Source organism: Salmo salar, chromosome 20 (assembly GCF_965601325.2).
Source record: "Salmo salar chromosome 20, fSalSal1, whole genome shotgun sequence".
Taxonomy (NCBI): domain Eukaryota; kingdom Metazoa; phylum Chordata; class Actinopteri; order Salmoniformes; family Salmonidae; genus Salmo; species Salmo salar.
Genome location: NC_138310.1, coordinates 66,520,406 through 66,539,662, shown reverse-complemented (window position 1 = coordinate 66,539,662; position 19,257 = coordinate 66,520,406). Strand labels below are relative to the sequence as shown.

At 40.3% G+C, this 19,257-nt stretch overlaps 1 protein-coding gene and 1 long non-coding RNA gene across 2 annotated transcripts; one reads left to right on the top strand and one right to left on the bottom strand.

Annotated features, from left to right (window-relative positions):
- Nucleotides 1-1,412: 1,412 nt before the first annotated feature.
- Nucleotides 1,413-4,433, top strand: LOC145862366 (uncharacterized). Its single transcript, XR_014381782.1, has 2 exons — nucleotides 1,413-1,599; nucleotides 1,824-4,433. It is a non-coding gene; the product is annotated as an uncharacterized LOC145862366 (long non-coding RNA).
- Nucleotides 4,434-9,536: 5,103 nt separating this feature from the next.
- On the bottom strand, nucleotides 9,537-15,530 carry ma6d1 (MAP6 domain-containing protein 1). The gene is given in 3 exon segments (NM_001173927.1): nucleotides 9,537-11,661; nucleotides 13,034-13,259; nucleotides 14,385-15,530. Coding segments are annotated over 3 exon segments (1,185 nt in total). The 5' UTR covers nucleotides 15,137-15,530; the 3' UTR covers nucleotides 9,537-11,454.
- Nucleotides 15,531-19,257: the final 3,727 nt, after the last annotated feature.

Below are 19,257 nucleotides of genomic sequence, written 5' to 3'. Positions count from 1 at the left end.
AGGTTGGAAACAATCTCCCAAAAGCATACCAGGACCTTATCAGGGCTAAAGAAATGGTGGTGGTTGTGACAGGTGTTCACAGAGGAAGTGTGATCGTTGACTTTGATCTGGTCACTGCTTTGGAGGTCAAACTGTCAACCTCTGACGTGCAGAACAGTGTCATCAATGCGCTGAAATCATCTGCACTCGGAGTAGATCTGAATTTCACCTCAGTCAAAGGTTTTTGAATTCCAACGACTACATACAATGATTTTTTCTATGCTAGTTAATCAATCAAATTATTTTTTAAAATAAATATTCAAGGACTAACAGAATTAAGGACGTTATCATATCACCGTGTGTATTTAGTGGCCTTTAGTAACTTCATTTTTACTATATTACAGAGGCAGATATCTGCCAACGAGGCGATTACACATGCTCAGAAAATGCCAGCTGTGTCAGAGAGGGACCCTCACATACATGTGAATGTAAGGCAGGATTCTACGACGAAAACCCAACCGTACCGGGTACTGACTGCAAGAGTAAGAAAACTTTGTTTGAAATGTGGGCCACACTTTCCATTAAATAAGTACCTTATACAAGAGTAACTACCAGTAGAAGAACGTATGTTTTTACCCTGTAATACACTAGTAAGTACATTCAGTTAAGCAGTATTTACCACTATTGCACTCACTGTTTTGTAGGAAATATCTCTCCAGGTGCAGATCCATGTAAAGGCTTGTGTTCATCATGTGCTCAGTGTGTGGTTGGTCCTGGAGGCAGCCATGAGTGTAGCTGCTATCCTGGTTTGATAGATCAGAATCCTGTTAATCCTGGGAGGCTATGCAAAGGTACACTAACGTCCTCTGCCTCAATTGTATCTGTATCAATTCCTTACTTGTGTATCTTACACATACGTTACATTACATCTTCATTCCATCAAAATGTGCCCACTATAGATCCTGTCGACTGTTTCGATCAAGAAAAGGACATTTGCTCATCCCAAAATCCATGTCTTCCATCCAAGTTTCTCTGCTCATGTAAGTTCTGAAATCATACCAATTCTTCAGATCTCACATACGGTCTTCAGAGAAAGACGAATCTGTAATACTGAGGCCTATTTGTGACTCTGACTGTCCTACAGCTTATTATAACAACTCTCTCTGCTTCCCTCCTACAGTGAGGAATGTTTTCAAATTAACAGCTGAATTCAACTCTTGGATCTTCAACTCCTCTCTGCACGACCCATTGAGCGATACTTGGGCATATGCCTCTACAAAGATCATAAAAACGGTATGCACATACACGCTCTGATTTGTAATTATTGTGATGTCTTACAAATGTCATCTTAAAACACTATGGTTTCTTCCATAAGTACTTTTTTAAATAGACGTCTACTTTACTATAAAAAATATTTCCAGGTTGTCCCCAGAATGCGGTATGTTCTGGCAGATTCATCCTTTGACATGACAGTGGTGGGCTTCCAGAGGGGTAGTGTGGTGGTCAGGATGATGTGTGGTTATAATGGGAATACTACCGCTGATGAAATAACTCTCCAGGCTGCTCTGCAGGAAACAATCCGCAAACACCTGGACGACTCCGCCATAGCTACCTTGAAAAGTATGTTTAAAACATAGGATTTAAAAAAAAGTATTGGCATTACATGATGATGGTGTTTGTTTTGTTCAATTCATGTATGTGACTTGGTTGTGGTATGTATGTGACTCAGGTTGTGGTTTCACTCATTTCTTCTATTTCATTTTGTGTGGGATGCTGCTTATCTAATATTGTCCTTTCAATAGTTACTGATAGACATTGACCAAACATCTGTCTGTTCTTTGTAGGAGTTTCACAGATATCAATGGCCCCAGGAGCAGGCTGGAAAGTGGCGACAATAGTCCTGGGAGTTCTGCTGGGCTTCACTCTGATAGTCGTGGTTGTTGTTCTGATCATCACCATAGCGATGAGAGCAGCTAGCAAGCTGAACTCATATAACATCAAGCAAACAAAGCACAACAGACAAGTGGTGTCCGATGACTACTTACAAGGACGTTATTCTTATCAAGTGTAGTTCAGGGATTCTTAAAAAAACGAGATAATCTCAACTTGTTTTCACTAATATATTTGTTAATATTAACAGAAGTATCAGCTATCACACCATGTAAAGGAACAACCTCATTAATACTTTAAGTGTTTCATAAAAGGCAACTAATTCAACTCCGTCAAACACAATAAAAGGCATTACATTTTTACATTTATTGTTGAACAAGTGTTTAATAAAGGCCTTGATTGTTTAATTGTAACATTAGATTATTCAAAAATGTAATACAAATCTCCAAACTTCTTAATTGTTTTATTTTATAGTGCTATATAATGCACCAGGGCTAATTTCGTGTTTGCATGTTTTTTGGTTCGTTTTTTTGCATGTTTTTTTAGATTCAGAACATAAAACAACATTTAGAAAGCAAACATTATCCCTTGGATCTACCACAGCAAATACATCAGTAGTTTAAGCATATGTTGCAACAAGGTTAAAATATTCTTTGTAAATATTGACTAAAAGATCGATCTTATTAAGAGGGTTAGTCATCAGTGAGTTGATACGGCACTGACAGAGTTGACAACAGATACTCAACAGACATATTTGTGCCTCTACAAATAAATGTTTAATACAAACATTTGTAAAATATAGAAAATTATTCATTTGAAAACAATAAAAATATAACCATTATATCAGATCATTCAGCACTCTGATGGAGTTGACTTTAGAGTTAATGTTTTATGGAGTTGACATTTTTTTTGTTTGTTCTTCAGTCAAGTGATATACAAGTTTTTCCTCAGTTGCTTTAAGGCTCTAAAACCTAATTATATCATGTCCTATCTTAATCTATCAGATAGATGGAGTCAACAGTTTATGGTTGTGACAATGGGGATTTCAATATTGTTTGTTTAAATCTATCAGAAGTAGAGAACTTTGCAGATCATGAATTGTCTTGTTGCATTACATGTAATGAGGACATGAAGAAGGGGTCCTTATGGTGTAGCTGACCCAGCTCATTTCTGATTCATTTAGGATTTTAGACAAATCTGACAGAGTTAACCAAATCTCCGGACACATTTTTTAGAAATCATAGTTTTGAAAGAAATCCTCTTTAAAGTCAGAGAGGGCCATTGGAAGAAACTGCATGCAATCGTTTTTCAGTTAATATTTATTATTGGCAGTTTTTTTTAATTGTAAAAACTTTTTTGTAGAGTTTGAAATTTAGATTCTTTGCTCTGGACAAGAGCATTTCCGAGCATAGAGCTGACATGTACATTAACTCTATTTAAAATATTTGGACAATTCCATAAGCAAATCTTTGCCCTTGTAAAATTCCACTAAACGTATTTTTTAAGCTCAAATAATGCAACAAAATAAAAAATGTAAACTATAAAAATACAGGTTCCTGTAGAAAAAGGATTGTCCCGACTTTCAAGAATCCCGGAGTTAAGATGTATCACTCATGAAAACTGTAACGGTCTGGGCGTAGTGGGTGTGGAGTCAGGCGCAGGAGGCAGAAAAGTTCAATGTAGCGCTTTAATTACGCACAAAAGTAATTCGCCCAAAAATGCTGGGCGCACCAAAATACAAACGCCCAATAATAATATCCACCACACAGAACACAGTGGACGGAAGAATTAAGCCCGCACAGGCGGGCTTACGGGCTAAAATAGCCCAACTAACAAGCCTAATACAAAACAGGTGAAACTCATTAGACCAAACAAACAGAAAAGGAAAAGGGATCGGTGGCAGCTAGTAGGCCGGTGACGACGACCGCCGAGCGCCACCCGAACAGAGAGAGGAGCCACCCTCGGTAGGAGTCGTGACAAAAACAGGGATTATAATGTATGGATCTGGAGAAAACATAAGTACTTTATGACATCTGCTGATATAAAAAGAGCTTTATAAATGAATATGATTCGATTTGATTTACTATTGTAATATGAACTAAATATATATATACAAGTGACATGAGATCTAAAGTGTTATTGTGTACTTATGCAATTTCACTGAGTGCATAATGGCCTCTATCTTACTGCAGTGGAAAAGAGCACTGAAGCAATCCACTAGAGGCCACAGTTGTCTGAGAATTGAATATACAGTGCCTTCAGAAAGTATTCAGAACCTATGACCTTTTCAACATTTTGTTACGCCTTATTCTAAAATGAATGAAATAAAATAAAAAAATCTGCTGTAATCACTGCCAAAGGTGCTTCAACAAAGTACTGAGTAAAGGGTCTGAAAACTTTCTGAAGGCACTGTAGTACCATCAAGTCACCCGCTTCAGCGTGTGAGTGCAATGCCATGAACCCATAATGGGCTCATTTGAAGTTTGTTTGCAGTCTTATTATTTGTTCTATTATTAATCAGCATGATTGAGGGCTTTGTACTATTAATAAACATTTATTTTGTATTTTGGTGTTTTGAATGTGCCTTTAAACATACCTGTATTCATATTGGAGGATGGTGATTATATTTAGCAGACAAGCTCCTCATTCACTCCTCCAATCTATTTCCCTTTGTCCAGACTACATGATTATAATGGTGGGGCCTTGACTGGCCACATGGCAGCATTGGCAGTCTTGGAAGGCTAGACTTCTCTTGGGCAGACTGACTGGTGTTCCCTGGGTAATAACTCCCAGACAGGAGAAGCTGTCACAGATCAGAGTTATTCATTAATAGGTCTCATCATGTCACCACTGAGTCCAGTCTCTCCTCAGTTAAATAGCTGAAGCCTGTGGGAGCATCTCCATTGGTTACCTGAATAACCTTGTTCTATACAAAAGGTAAAGGAAGAAGAAGTGTCTGATCATATCCGTTTGAAGACGTGGCACTAATGTTTAACTTTTTACCCAATGGGAGATTCAAAGTCAGCTAGAACTCTTTAAAGTGGACGTGGGGAATGTAGATTAAAATAATTAAATGTCACCTCTATTCCGTGATGAGAACTATTCAACACTGGTCTGACCAATCAGAATCCACGCTTCAAGATTGTTTTGATCACGAGGACTGGGAAATGTACCGGGCAGCCTTAGAGAATAATATTGATTTATACGCTGATTCGGTGAGTGAGTTTATAAGGAAGTGCATTTGAGATGTTGTATCCACTGTACTATTAAAACCTACCCTAACTAGAAACCGTGGATAGATGGCGGCATTCACACAAAACTGAAAGTGTGAACCACCCCATTTAACCATGGAAAGATGACTGGGAATATGGTCAAATACAAACAGTGTAGTTATTTCCTTCACAAGGCAATCAAACAAACAAAATGTCGGTATAGGGTCAAAGTGGAGTCGCAATTCAACGGCTCAGACACGAGACGTTTGCGGCAGAATCTACAGGCAGTCACAGACTACAAAAAGAAGCCAGCCACGTCACGGACACCGACGTCTTGCTTCCAGACAAACTAAACACCTTCTTTGCCCCCAATGAGAATAATACAGTGCCACCGACGCGGCTCGCTAACAAGGACTGCAGGCCCTTCCTTTCCTTCTCCGTGGCCGACCTGTGTAAGACATTTAAACGTGTTAACCCTTGCAAGGCTGCCTGCCCAGACGGCATTCCTAGCTACGTCCTCAGAGTATGCGCAGACCAGCTGGCTGGTGTGTTTACGAACATATTCAATCTCTCCCTATCCCAGTCTGCTGTCCCCACATGCTTCAAGATGGCCGCCATTGTTCCTGTACCCAAGAATGCAAAGGTAACTGAACTAAATTACTATCGCCCCGTAGCACTCACTATGTCATCATGAAGTGCTTTGAGAGACTTGTCAAGGATCATATCACCTCCACCTTACCTGCCACCCTAGACCCCCTTCAATTTGCATACCGTCCCAATAGATCCACAGACGATGCAATTGCCATCACACTGCACTATCCCATGTGAACAAGAGGAATACCTATGTAAGAATGCTGTTCATTGACTAGAGCTCAGCATTCAACACCATAGTACCCTCCAAGCTAATAATTAAGCTTGAGGCCCAGGGTCTCAACCCCGCCCTGTGAAATTGGGTCCTGGATTTCCTGACGGGCCACCCTCAGGTGGTGAAGGTAGGAAACAACATCTCTGCTTCGCTGATCCACAACACTGGGGCACCACAAGGGTGCGTGCTCAGCCCCTCCTGTAGTCCCTGTTCACCCATGACTGCGTGGCCATGCACGCCTCCAACTCATCAAGTTTGCAGACGACACAAGAGTAGTGGGCTTGATTACCAACAACGGCGAGACAGCCTACAATGAGGAGGTGAGTGCACTCGGAGTCTGGTGTCAGGAAAACAACCTCTCACTCAACGTCAACAAAACAAAGGAGATGATTGTGGACTTCAGGAAACAGCAGAGGGAGCACACCCCTATCCACATTGACGAAACAACAGCGGAGAAGGTGGAAAGTTTTAAGTTCCTCGGCGTACACATCACGGACAAACTGAAATGGTCCACCCACACAGACAGTGTAGTGAAGAAGGCACAACAGCGCCTCTTCAACCTCAGGAGGCTGAAGAAATGTGGCTTGTCACCTAAAACCCTAACAAACTTGTACAGGTGCACAATTGAGAGCATCCTGTCAGGCTGTATCACCACCTGGTACGGCAACTGCACTGGCCACAACGCAAGATTCTCCAGAGGGTGGTGTGGTCTGCAGAGTGCATCACCGAGGGCAAACTACCTGCCCTCCAGAACACCTACAGCACTCGATGTCACAGCAAGGCCAAAAAGATCAAGGACAACAACCACCCGAGCCACTGCCTGGTCTCCCCGCTACCATCCAGAAGGCGAGGTCAGTACAGGTGCATCAAAGTTGGGACCGAGAGACTGAAAAACAGCCATAACTAACACAGAGAGGCTGCTGCCTATATACGGACTTGAAATCATCGGCCACTTTAATAAATGGATCACTAGTCACTTTAATAATGCCACTTTAATAATGTTTACATCTCTTGCACTCCTCATCTCATATGTATATACTGTATTTTATACCATCTATTGCATCTTTCCTATGCCGCTCGGTCATTGCTCATCCATATATTTACATGTATATATTCTTATTCCATCCCTTTACTTAGATTTGGGTGTATTAGGTAGTTGTTGTGGAATTGTTAACCATGTGTATGTGACCAATAGAATTTGATTTGATGATTTAATTTGATTTATCAAAGGTGTACAACGTGGCGAGCTAGGTGCTTGCAGACACTTCTGGCCAAACAGGGGACACTGCATTAGGCATTTCCACTGCCGTATCTGCTCCATCATTCAATATTTCATACAGCTCTCCAAATAGTGGCCCATAACAACTGAATTATTCAGGAGGTTTTACATCAGGATGACTGAATCACAGACAAACAACAGACACTGCATGTGTTTAGTCCTTTAATGGATTGGCTAGTAAGGCAATCAATTACTGTTTCCATTTTATAGCTGCCATTGTCTGAGGGCACCTTTTGTTTGTGGGACGCAAAGTCATTTGTTGACTTCCTGTTTAAGGGACTGTTTGTATCTCAGAACTAATTCCTGATGATGGGTTTCTGTGATTTTTTTCTTCCAGTTGACATGTCAATTATATTGTACTTTAGGCCTACATGCTTAAATAATTGTAATTTGCCAGAACGTGAATTTCACTGCCATAAGGAAACTCTTTCTTTTACCACCCAATGGGAAAAAACAAAGCAATCAAACCATCTTCAGTGGACCTTACATAATTCCTCTGAATCTTTAATGTCCATTAAAATAAAAAAAGGCAGTTTGGTGCCCTCATTTTCCAATGGGTTCGGCAAGCTCTCACTCAGTCTCTGTAGCGTAATGAAAATCACAAATACAGTTCCCTCCACTAATATTGGCACCCTTGGTAAATATGAGCAAAACAGGCTGTTCAAAAAAATATTTATTGTTTATCCTCTTGGTCTTTCATTCAAAATATTCACAGAAATCTAACTTTTAATTACAGTAAAATTATTGAAAGAAAAAATGTATTCTTAACATAAAACAAATATTTTTTATATATGTGTGCCACAATTATTGGCACCCCTTCATTCAGTACATTGTGCAACCTCCCTTTACCAAGATAACAGCTGAGTCTTTTCCAACCTCCTTATGCATTATAGGAGAACACATGGCAAGGAATCTGAGACCATTCCTCCATACAGAATCTCTCCAGATCCATCAGATTCCGAGGTCCACGCTTGTGAACTCTCCTCTTCAGCTCATCCCATGGGTTTTATATGGGGTTTAGGCCAGGGGACTGGGAATGCCATGGCAAAACCTTGATTCTATGGTCAGTGAACCATTTTGTTGATTTTAAGGTGCTCTTTGGTTCATTGTCCTGCTGGAAGATCCAACCAAGGCCCAGTTTCAGCTTACTAGCAGAGGCAGTCAGGTTTTGATGAGATATCTGCTTGTACTTGATGGAGTCCATAATACTATGTATCCTAACATGTTGTCCAGGGCCTTTGGAAGAAAAACAGGCCCACAACATCAAAGATCCACCACCATACTTCACAGTGGGATGAGGTACTTTTCTGCATGGATATCTTTCTGTCTACGTCAAACCCACCTTTGGTGTTTGTTTCTAAAAAGCTATACTTTGGTCTCATCTGACCATAGAACCCTGTCCCATTGAATGTTCCAGTAATGTTTGGCAAACTGTAGGCGCTTGAGTTTGTTATTCGATGACAGCAAAGGCTTTTTTTATGGCAATCCTCTAAAACAACTTGTGGTTATGTAGGTGGTTTCTGATCGTAGTTTTGGAGACTTTCTGACCCCAATACCCAACTAACGTTCGCAATTCTCCAGCTGTGATCCTTGGAGATTTTTTGGCCACTCTAACCATCCTCCTCACTGTGTTCAATATAGACACAAGTCCTCTTCCAGGCCGGTTGTTAACATCTCCAGTTTCTTTAAACTTAATTATTGCCCTGATAGTGGAAAAGGGCATTTTCAACCATTGAGCTGTTTTCTCATCGCCATTTCCTGATTTGTGCTGCTCAACAACCTTCTGTCGCACATTATTACCGTATTCTCGGGTCTTTCCCTTAGTGATGGATGACTATGGGAACTTGACCTGTGTGTCACCTCATATTTATACCCCAGTGAAACAGGAAGTCATGGCTTACCATTTAAGTAATCCTAATCACTCAGGTGAATATAAAAACGTAAAATATGAATGGGAATATACTTCAATTAGATTTTACTCATAAGAATTTCTAGGGGTGCCAATAATTGTGGCACACGTTTTAGAGAAAAATATCTATTTCATTTACTTCACATAATTTTTTTTCAATCAATTTACTTCAATTAAAGGTTTGATTGTTTGTGAATATTTTGAATGAAAGACCAAGAGGATAAACAGCAAAGATTTTTTTTACAGCCCGATTTGCTCATATTTACCAAGGGTGCCAAAATAAGTGGAGGGCACTGTACATCTTCTGAAGGAGTCTGAGAGAGTGTCAATGGGCCAGTTCAAGCCTTCAAGATAGGTGCATTAACTAATACTGTATCATGATAATAAATCACAACATTCAGATTCTGCTTCAACATTTTTAATCAGTTCATTCAGAGCAAGCTGAGAATACAAGCACACAATCACAACACATCTGCAGTATATGACATCATATTGTCATCATTTCACACGGTTTGAGTACATTAGCATCAAACTGACAGCATATAGTTCAGAGAGTCATAGCACCGAGGTGTGGTGTGCTCAACACGTTAGTTACTGTACTGGGGGGCAGGCGCTAGGAGCCGGTGGGCTGCGGAGGTCTAACACAGTGAACCCTGACAGGCAGCAGAGAGCAGGCTGGTCTGGGGATACAATAGACAGTAGCAGACGCACAACAGCATATGGGAGGAGGACTGCCACATACTGTAACACACTGGCGGACTGCAGGTACACAGACATAAGAGAGACAGGGTGAGAGTAGCACTCACATTCACTGTGAATTGATCTGATATCAATGGTTCCAGACAGGCAGCTGCATGTTCCAAAAAGCGATTTTGATCTTCTAATCCTGGCCCACTCCTTATCTTTTTACACCTAACTACTGAGCCCATTGAAGAAAGTGGAGGTGATTGAGTAAATACAAAATCCTATTTCCTATATCATACATATGCTCATTTTTAACATTATACATGGTTTTGCACACAAATAGCATCACAGCTTTGTAATGGATAAAATAACGACATATAATTAAAGAGATGTGTATTATCAGAAATACATCAGTTTTCATACTGTATCAAATAACTGGAAAGTTGACAAAGTGGTTCTCACATTGAAGAAGGCAGTAGAACCACCTGTGTGAAGGCAGAACTACAAAGCTGGTGGGTTGACATAACAGCTTCAGTACATTTTTTACATTTACATTTTTGTCATTTAGCAGACGCTCTTATCCAGAGCGACTTACAGTAGTGAATGCATACATTTCATACAATTTCATACATTTTTTTTCCCGGTGCTGGCCCCCCGTGGGAACCGAACCCACAACCCTGGCGTTGCAAACACCATGCTCTACCAACTGAGCTACAGGGAAGGATGTAGCTCAGTATTCAGTAGGCACTAGAATACTACGTGCCATCTTTTGTACTGTAAGTCAGTGACAGTTTTGTTGTTTATTTGTGTAGACACTTATGGTATGAGATCAGACTATCACTACACATGCAGTTATTCTGGAAATGGTTTGCCCCCTTTGATTTCTCATGAATGATTTCAATTACAAACTAGATTGTGACCGTGGGAATAGGATACTAGAATGCTACTATACAACCAGAAAGAGGGCCTTACATGCAAGCTGTAGAAATGACATTACAGTTCAGCTGGTTCCTTAGCAACCAAATTGATGAAACCAGAAATCTTTCCAAATAATTAAATGAAATCTAGGTCCAAAGAGTGGAGTCACTGTAACCAGGAAACGCTACAGTAATTAAGATTTTATATCTGCAGGGACCACATAGTCAATGCAGTCTAAGAGATGGAAAAGAAGAACAGAGACAGTCCATCATCACTATGAGGATAGATAGTCAGAAAAACAATCAAAACCTCTCACTGCCTTCAACAGCCATTTAAGAGCCATATATGGTTCTCTACGTACACTATGTGTATCAATGACTCTCTGTTTTACAATGGTTTTATTTCTACAAAAGATTGACAAATGCAACAAAATAATGTGCGAAATATGTGCTGAACTTATAACAGAGAGAGTAAGTGCACACTCGCACACACACACCCGCGATCACACAGACACGCACAAGACATTATAGTTAAACGACAGCATGGTGAAAACGTCAAAATGTCAACTTAAAAGCTCCACATCTAGTGCGTATACATAGAGATGAGGAACATGAAGGAAAATACAGAGAGAAAGAGAAAGACCAAATGGATGAGAGTCCTCTAATTCATTAGGCAGCCTTTAATTCCCTAAATAAAGTAGTGCAGAGATGTTTTGTTTTTACTTTTTTGCCTCAGCCAGTCTATTGCTTATCTCTTTGCTCTTCTTTGAGATAACGCCTCCCTCTGGCTTGGACTCGTCTGGCTTGGTGCTCGCGGAGGTTTTCTTCTTGGTTGACAGTGCACCAGCGATGGTCTTCTCTTTCGCCTTTTTCACCATTTTGCTCGTTGTTGTTGTCTTTTTTGGTTTGGTTTTTGTCTTGTCCACCTACAGAGGCAGAGAGGAGGGCATTTTGTACTTGACATCTTCCTAAAACTGTAGGTAAACTGCGCAGCCAAAATGTCATCAGTACAGGTTACAGTATCATCTTTGGACTGATACTGTATGCTACAATGAAACAAAGAGCTCATGAATCTCTAAGGTGAACACTGGCAATTCATTTCCTGGAGATGTTACAGTAAATATTTATTCTGAGCATGCAATAGATACAGTTACATACTGTTACTAACATCAAATAAAAATAAAAGAGCAAATGTCACCATCTTGTTGATAATATTTGCAATGCGTGGTTAGAACAAAATCTCTTTTTAGAAAAAAGCGTTGTGTCTAAAATACAAACTTACAGTATAAAGTTGGGGTTAGTATATTAACCGCTAACATAATATGCACAATCTTATTCCCTTTCCCTGGGATGAGACTATATTTTTGGTCATATTTAATGAATTATGATTTGTTGTAAAGAAAATTGTGCTATTTTCCCTTTGTAGAAGGTGCCTCTCCTGACACCAATCAAACCAAAGGATTGAGAGGTGAAATGTCATGGAAAACAATACATTCATTTAATGAATCCAAGCTCCCTTGGTGGTCTTGAGAGAGGCAGTGCAAACTCTGAGGATGTGGCTGACAGCTTTGCTGAAGGATGAATTGTCTGGCAGTTTGGTGGCTAATGTGACCCTAGTCCTGTTGGTTAAGGTGCATTAATCAAGGTGTGAGTTAATTTGAGGTCAACCTCCATGCCTTCCAGAATAAATTGACAACACACCTGACTACAGCAGATCTAGAATAGAGCTGCTCTCGGTCTCAGAACAATCCTACAAGAGTGAGAGACGGAGGGGCCATATAAACACAGCATGCAGACACATGAGACGTTCCTACCGCTCACGAACATGCATGTGGAGATTTAATTAACTCTGATTGATTACATACGTTTTGTGATGTGCTAATGCTTATCTTCATTTTGTAGTTTAGAAAGTTATTCTGGGACTTTACACTGTACAACATTGCAAAGTTATTAGGACCATGAAACAGGCTACAGGGATGTTTGTAATATGTAGAATTTCCTAATGAAATTTCATGATCTAAATTGTTATTACTGTAGCACATAAATCAAAACAGTATATTGCTTGAAGGAGAAAATATACATGAAAACAACCATGTCCAATGTAACTGATGCAGTTTGAAGTTTAATTAGAATTATTTGGATTTATTCTCATTTTCACTGAGATATAAACATGAATCGGCCCGTCACAGCAACGGGTTTGAAAACTCGAAATTGTTCATGTATTTTGTGCAATTAGATACACATTTTAACATAAAATAGTCACTGTTCATTGTCACATGCATGTTGATGTGGGCTCACCTTGGTGGTCTCCTTGCTGCCCGGCTCATTGTACAGGCTGCGTATCCTCCTGCGCTCCAGCAGCTTGTTGTCGGTGGGCTGCCCCTTAGCCTGCTCCCCCTTGTAGGTGGCGCTGTAGCTGGTCTCCAGGCTGGACTTGTCCTTGTCATCCGCAGGCGGTTTGTACTGAGACTGGGGCTTGGTTGCCTTCACTGGCTTCACGTCTTTGTACGCCTTGAACTCATTTCTGAAAAACAATGAATCAGCAAACTCAGCATTAGTTCCACTGTTCATCATCAAAAACATCACTTAGTTTTATTATGAATCCCAGACAAACAATGTTGTTGCCCAAAATCTGTGGAAGGAAATGGACTGAAATGACTCAGATTTACATGAATCAGATTTACAGCCGAAGTCTACACAGGGAGGGTAGCATGACTCGTTAGTCACTTTACTCCCCATTACAATAACTACAACACAGGGTTTCTGGTTCCTTTCACCCACAGATGACAACTGCAAAACAATCTACACATTTTACACAAAAACAAATTGACCATGCAGTCAAAAATGAGGGAAACAAATGAGAGAGAGAGGCCCTCCAGAGAGGCCTTAGGGATAGACAGAGCTCCTTTACTGCCTTGGCCCTGACATGATGTGCCACTGTATTGATCTGGTAATATCATAGAGGAGGATGAAACGTGGAGAAATCAATGCTGCAGCAGCTATCTATGACAATATTAGATCACAGGACACTGAAATTAGAGAACATTCTGTATGTTAGATCAAATATCTCACAAAAAAAACCATTTAGGATGAATCTAGAAAAAAACAGACATGTACAGTTCATGATGGAGAGGTAGAGTGGGCTTTCCTGAGTAGATTATATAGCCCAGTAGGGATGATGTGTGTTTTATTGTCAATAGACAGACGGCTACATGCATCTTGGCTTTGCTACTGCTAGTACAGTAACTACCAAAAATGCATGCATCAATTGTTAATCAATTGTATTTAGATGTTGTGCACAATATGTTCTTAGCTTACCAACATGTGCACAACATTTAAATAAATTGATTAACAATTGATGCATGTATTTAGGTAGTTACTGTAATGATATATTAAGATGTTGTGTAATAAATTGTACATTGTGTATTGTCTAGGCAACACAAAATATTGTGTTAGGAATTTTTATTAAAATACTTTTGGTCTCCACAATAAAGTTATTTGTGGCCTACATTCCATGTTTAATTTAGGGTTGATATATTTAATCAGTGAAAAAAATGTATATTTCAGAGGCAGAACATGTGTGCATAATGTAATTCAATAATAAACATTCAATGAAATAGATATAGTCCCACTGTAGTCAGATCCTCACCTATAAGAGCTGCCAGTGCCAGTTGAGACGACCTGTTTTATCTGTCTGTTCAGCGCGTCTGCTGCTGCCCTTCCTTTCCCCTCCACAGTGACATCTGCCGGTGGCTGTCCCTCCATTTTGGCACTCACTTTCTTCTCTACAGTTTTCTCCTTCTTCACTGGTTTCTTTTTCCTCTCTTTGGATTCTTTCTCTTGCACCTTTTCTTCAATTTCACTCTTCTCCACACCGCTCTCGGGCTCTGTAGTTGCATGCTTCGATGTGGTTCCCACGCCCCGTTCTTGGGCATCGGAGGAGGCGGTTGGGCTGGGTTTGGGGATCCAGGGGTGGTCTCCCTTTTTCGGGACAGGCCATGGCTTATAATCCTTCTGATACTGTGTTACGTTGTGGAAAGGTGTCGCGGAGGGGTGATATTCATTCTTGGGTTTGCAGCTGGGCTCCGGGCGTATATCTTTCCATTCCCTGAAATCCTGGCGCATCACAGACGCACTACAGCCATGTTTTCCTGATGCGGCACCATTCGCGGGCGGTGCCTTTACCGCCGCCGCCGCCTCCTGTTCACTGTGAGAAGGCTGGGTTTCTATGGTGATGGGGCCGGTCCTCGTCTGTCTAGATGGAGGCTGAGGATGGAGATGTTGCACCTCGGCCACATCCGAATATTTCGTGAAAACCAAAGGCACGGCGATGTCCGCTTTGTCTAACTCACTCCAGAAGCGGTTAATGCAGCAAGCCCGTGTGATGCACGGCCAGGCCATAATCAACGATGGATATATAATAACCTATGCACTTCAAATCTGAATCAAAGTGTTAGGCTACTGGTGAGAGAGGCCTGAATGAACGTCCTACTCACGGACCAGAGACGGGAAAATGATGCTCCCTGCGCCCACTCAAATTCTGTCCAGTCAGAAAAATGTACGTGTCTACCTATGTCTCTATTTTTCAGAAATCCTACGATGCTTGCTGGATGGTAAGAAATTGAAGAGCCTTATAATACAAATGAGGAAAGTCCTTTGTAGGCTACTAGTTCTACACAGCTAATATAATTTAAACTGAAATAGACTGAATTTGCAGTGAGGAGCCCATTGCATTCGCGGTCTGGATCGGCTTTCTGGTTGCGCATCAGAGGGGCCCCACCCCGCTACGTTCCAGAAACCTCAGAAGATGCCCGGGGTCTGCACGGTGAACTGTCACCTGGGTCCGTCATCGTCTAGGCCGCAAAGAGGGAGGAGATGCTGCCTCGTTAACCCTCCCTTTCCCGTGGATGATGTACAGACACGGCAGACGTCGGTCTAGTGTACAGTATAGCCTACCTCAGCACTCACATACTATAAATTACAATGTATGGCGGGAGCAGGGGCGAAAATCTGATATCAACTTTGGAGGGGACAATTACATGAAATTTTCTCAAGAGCATTTCCTGAAGGGGACACCAAAAGTATTGCTGTAACACATAGCCTACATTGTAATATGGTAAATGTATATTGAGGAACCAAAGAAATAAGGTGTTTGCCGTACTCCTAACTACCGGTACCCAAAACTACACAACTAATCACAACAGCAATACCATTGCCTTTAACAAATCTTAGTTCAGTCACCAGTTTAAGTTGAGAGTGGGGGTATCCATGGCATTTTCCAATTAGGTTCCTATTTTACAAGTCAAAAAAATTGAGAACCTTTCATAATGTTGCCAAACAAAGACTCAACAAACTTACCTGAGACTCCCTGTCTCTGCCAGTCTGTCCCTGCATATCTGTCCCCAACTCTGCTGTCTGTGTGCCATCTGTTGCCTGCTCTGCCTAATGACATCATTGTGAAACATTTCCATTAGAATTTCATTTCTTTCTTATGAACATTTTATCAACTAGTCTTTGAGATATTAGGCTACTAGGGTTCTTACTATGTGTTTTGGTGTATTGAAAAATTCTCTGATGTCCGTCTTTTATTTTTCTGCCATTTTTCTACCTGGCTGGCTGGCTACACACACAGTGTGTAGGTTATTTACAGTAGGAGATGGCCTTCTATCATCTTCAATCATTCTATTTGGGCTTTGATCTAAAAGGTTGCTAGCAAATGTGAAACGGATTAAAATGACAAGAGTTGACAGCTGTATGAGTTCACCATTTACACAACATATGCTGCAACCTTTTGTAATTTTAATAGTTTGTTTCATATTGGCTGGCTTCCAACAATAGCTGAATTTGCAAAGCTAGCGAGCACCAATTCAGTTTCAGTGGTGTTTGCTATAATCTTTGCAACCCGGGTTAAATAAAGGTGAAATAAAATAAATAAAGAAATAAAAGTTCCCTTGCAACAATTTAGCTTTTGCAACGAGACCATTAAATATATTTAAGACAATGGTAGGAGAGAGTGTAGTTCTGTTCAGTTTGGATTTCAGTTTATCGCTAACCTTATCACAGGGACTTTGAAGCACTAACTTACATCATCTGCATGCTGATCTTGGAATACATTGACGATAGCAAAGATTCCATCTTTGACGACGCCACATAAATGGAATAGGTACTAGCTAGCTTAATAGTTAATATTTGCGCGCTAGCTCTGCATATTCAGCTAGTGTGTGTGCGTGATTGACTGGATTAACCTCACGTCAGTTACGTGCATTGAGTGCCTTTCAGACAGTAGATACGACCTCTCTGTTACCTATCAAGCTAAGGAACTGGCAGTGGATCAAACCATTGTGAGGCAAAGGGTGGGGGGGTCGCAATCTTTTGAAACTTAAAAACGCGCTATTAAGTGTCTATAATCAGCACAATTGCTTTCATTGCGTATTATTAATATTATTTAAATTACATAGTTATGTTTCAGTGATATATTGGGGGGGACAAATCATATTTTTCCCAGGATGAGGGGGTCGTGTCCCCCCCGTCCCCCCCGGGATTTCCGCCCCTGGGCGGGAGATGTACAGTTAACTGCCAAAATAATGGAAAAACTTGAGTATAAATTAGGGATATAAAGTATCACGAACTCAGGTGTGGTTTCTGACTTAATTAAGCAATTAAAACCATCATGCTTAGGGTCATGTATAAAAATTGCCATTATTTTGGCTACTGTGGCTATGCCCCCATAGGATGACATTGCCCCCATCCACAGGGCATGAGTGGTCACTGAATGGTTTGATGAGTATGACAATTATGTAAACCATATGCCATGGTCGTCTCAGTCACCAGATCTCAACCCAATTGAACACCAATGTGAGATTCTGGAGCTGCGCCTGAGGCAGCGTTTTCCACCACCATCAACAAAACTCCAAATTATGGAATTTCGCTTGGACGAATGGTGTCACATCCCTCCAATATAGTTCCAGACACTTGTTGAATCTATGCCAAGGTGAATTGAGGCTGTTCTGGATCGTGGTGACCCAACAACCTATTAATACACTTTATATTGGTGTTTCCTTTATTTGGGCAGTTACCTGTATATGTATAGTCTAAAGCTCTGTAAGTAGGCTTTAGTTATAGCATCAATATTGAATAATTATGAGTAGACCTATGGTGCTTGAGGGTAGTGGGGTGTGATTCAATGTGTTGTCCTACTTTATTGAGTATGTGAAGGTCACAAATATCAGTCACAGAAACACTGTTGGGAACAAACAGAAACACAGAGGGATAGAAAAAGCTACAAATAGTTGGAACAACCAGTACATTATTCAAAACATCTACACATGGCTGAGAGTAACACCAATTATAATGGAGGGACATATTAGATAGGCTTTGGGAAAGGGTAAATTGCACAATTGTTTGGGTTTCATATCATGTGGGAAAGTTATCTGATGAGCCAATATGAGGCTTCTAATGCGCTTAGGCATTTTGTTTCCATCAATGAGACTAGAAGTGGCCTATGTGTCATTGCTCATCAAATCAAATCAAATCATATTTTATTGGTCACATACACATATTTAACAGATAGTATTGCGGGTGTAGTGAAATGCTTGTGTTCCTAGCTCCAACAGTGCAGCAGTATCTAACAATTCACAACAATACACACACATCTAAAAGTAAAAGAATGGAATTAAGAAATATATAAATATAAATATTAGGATGAGCAATGTCAGAATGTTTAAATCTGTTCATTAAATAAGGAAAATGTGGCAATATTTATTCTATTATACTTCATTCACAGAAGACTCCTTATAAATATGTACACTATGCAAGAAACATTTTCATGTTTATTTTCACCATGATTCATTCATTGGTTTCAATGTGGGGTCAAGGTTTCTTTTATCATGCAAAAATGTTAAGATTACAGGATCGTTGCGAAACAAAGATATGCTTTGTGAAGCTACAATAGCTGTTATGAACCAAGGACAGTCTCTGAGACACATTGTCTCAAAGCGCTGTAACGGAATCTCTCACCCTATGACTACCATTGGATTTCAATTTTGACCTCATGGTCCATGGATTGATTGTTTAAGCAAACACATTTGTCCAATCAAAGAAAAATTATATTTACTTTTCTATTTGATTTTGCTAACATTTCCTTTATTAGTTGACAATCATCATTGACACACAATTCATCCCTTGCTTCAACCTGGTCTCAGAGCATTTCATATTATTCTGTATGTAAATCCGAGACACTCCATTTAGTATGATATGTTACGAATTTGCAAAACGTACAATATGTTGCGAATTTGCAAAAGTGCAATATATTACGGATTCTAGCTAGGTGGCTAACGTTAGCTAGGCTAGGGATTAAGGCTAGGGGTTAGGGTTAAGGTTAGGGTTACATTTCTGAGTTAGGTTAAAGGGTTAAGGTTAGGGTTAGGGAAAGGAGAAGGGTTAGTTAAAAGGGTTAAGGTTAGGGTTAGGTGAAGGGTTAGCTAAAAGGGTTAAGGTTAGGGTTAGCTAACATGCTAAGTAGT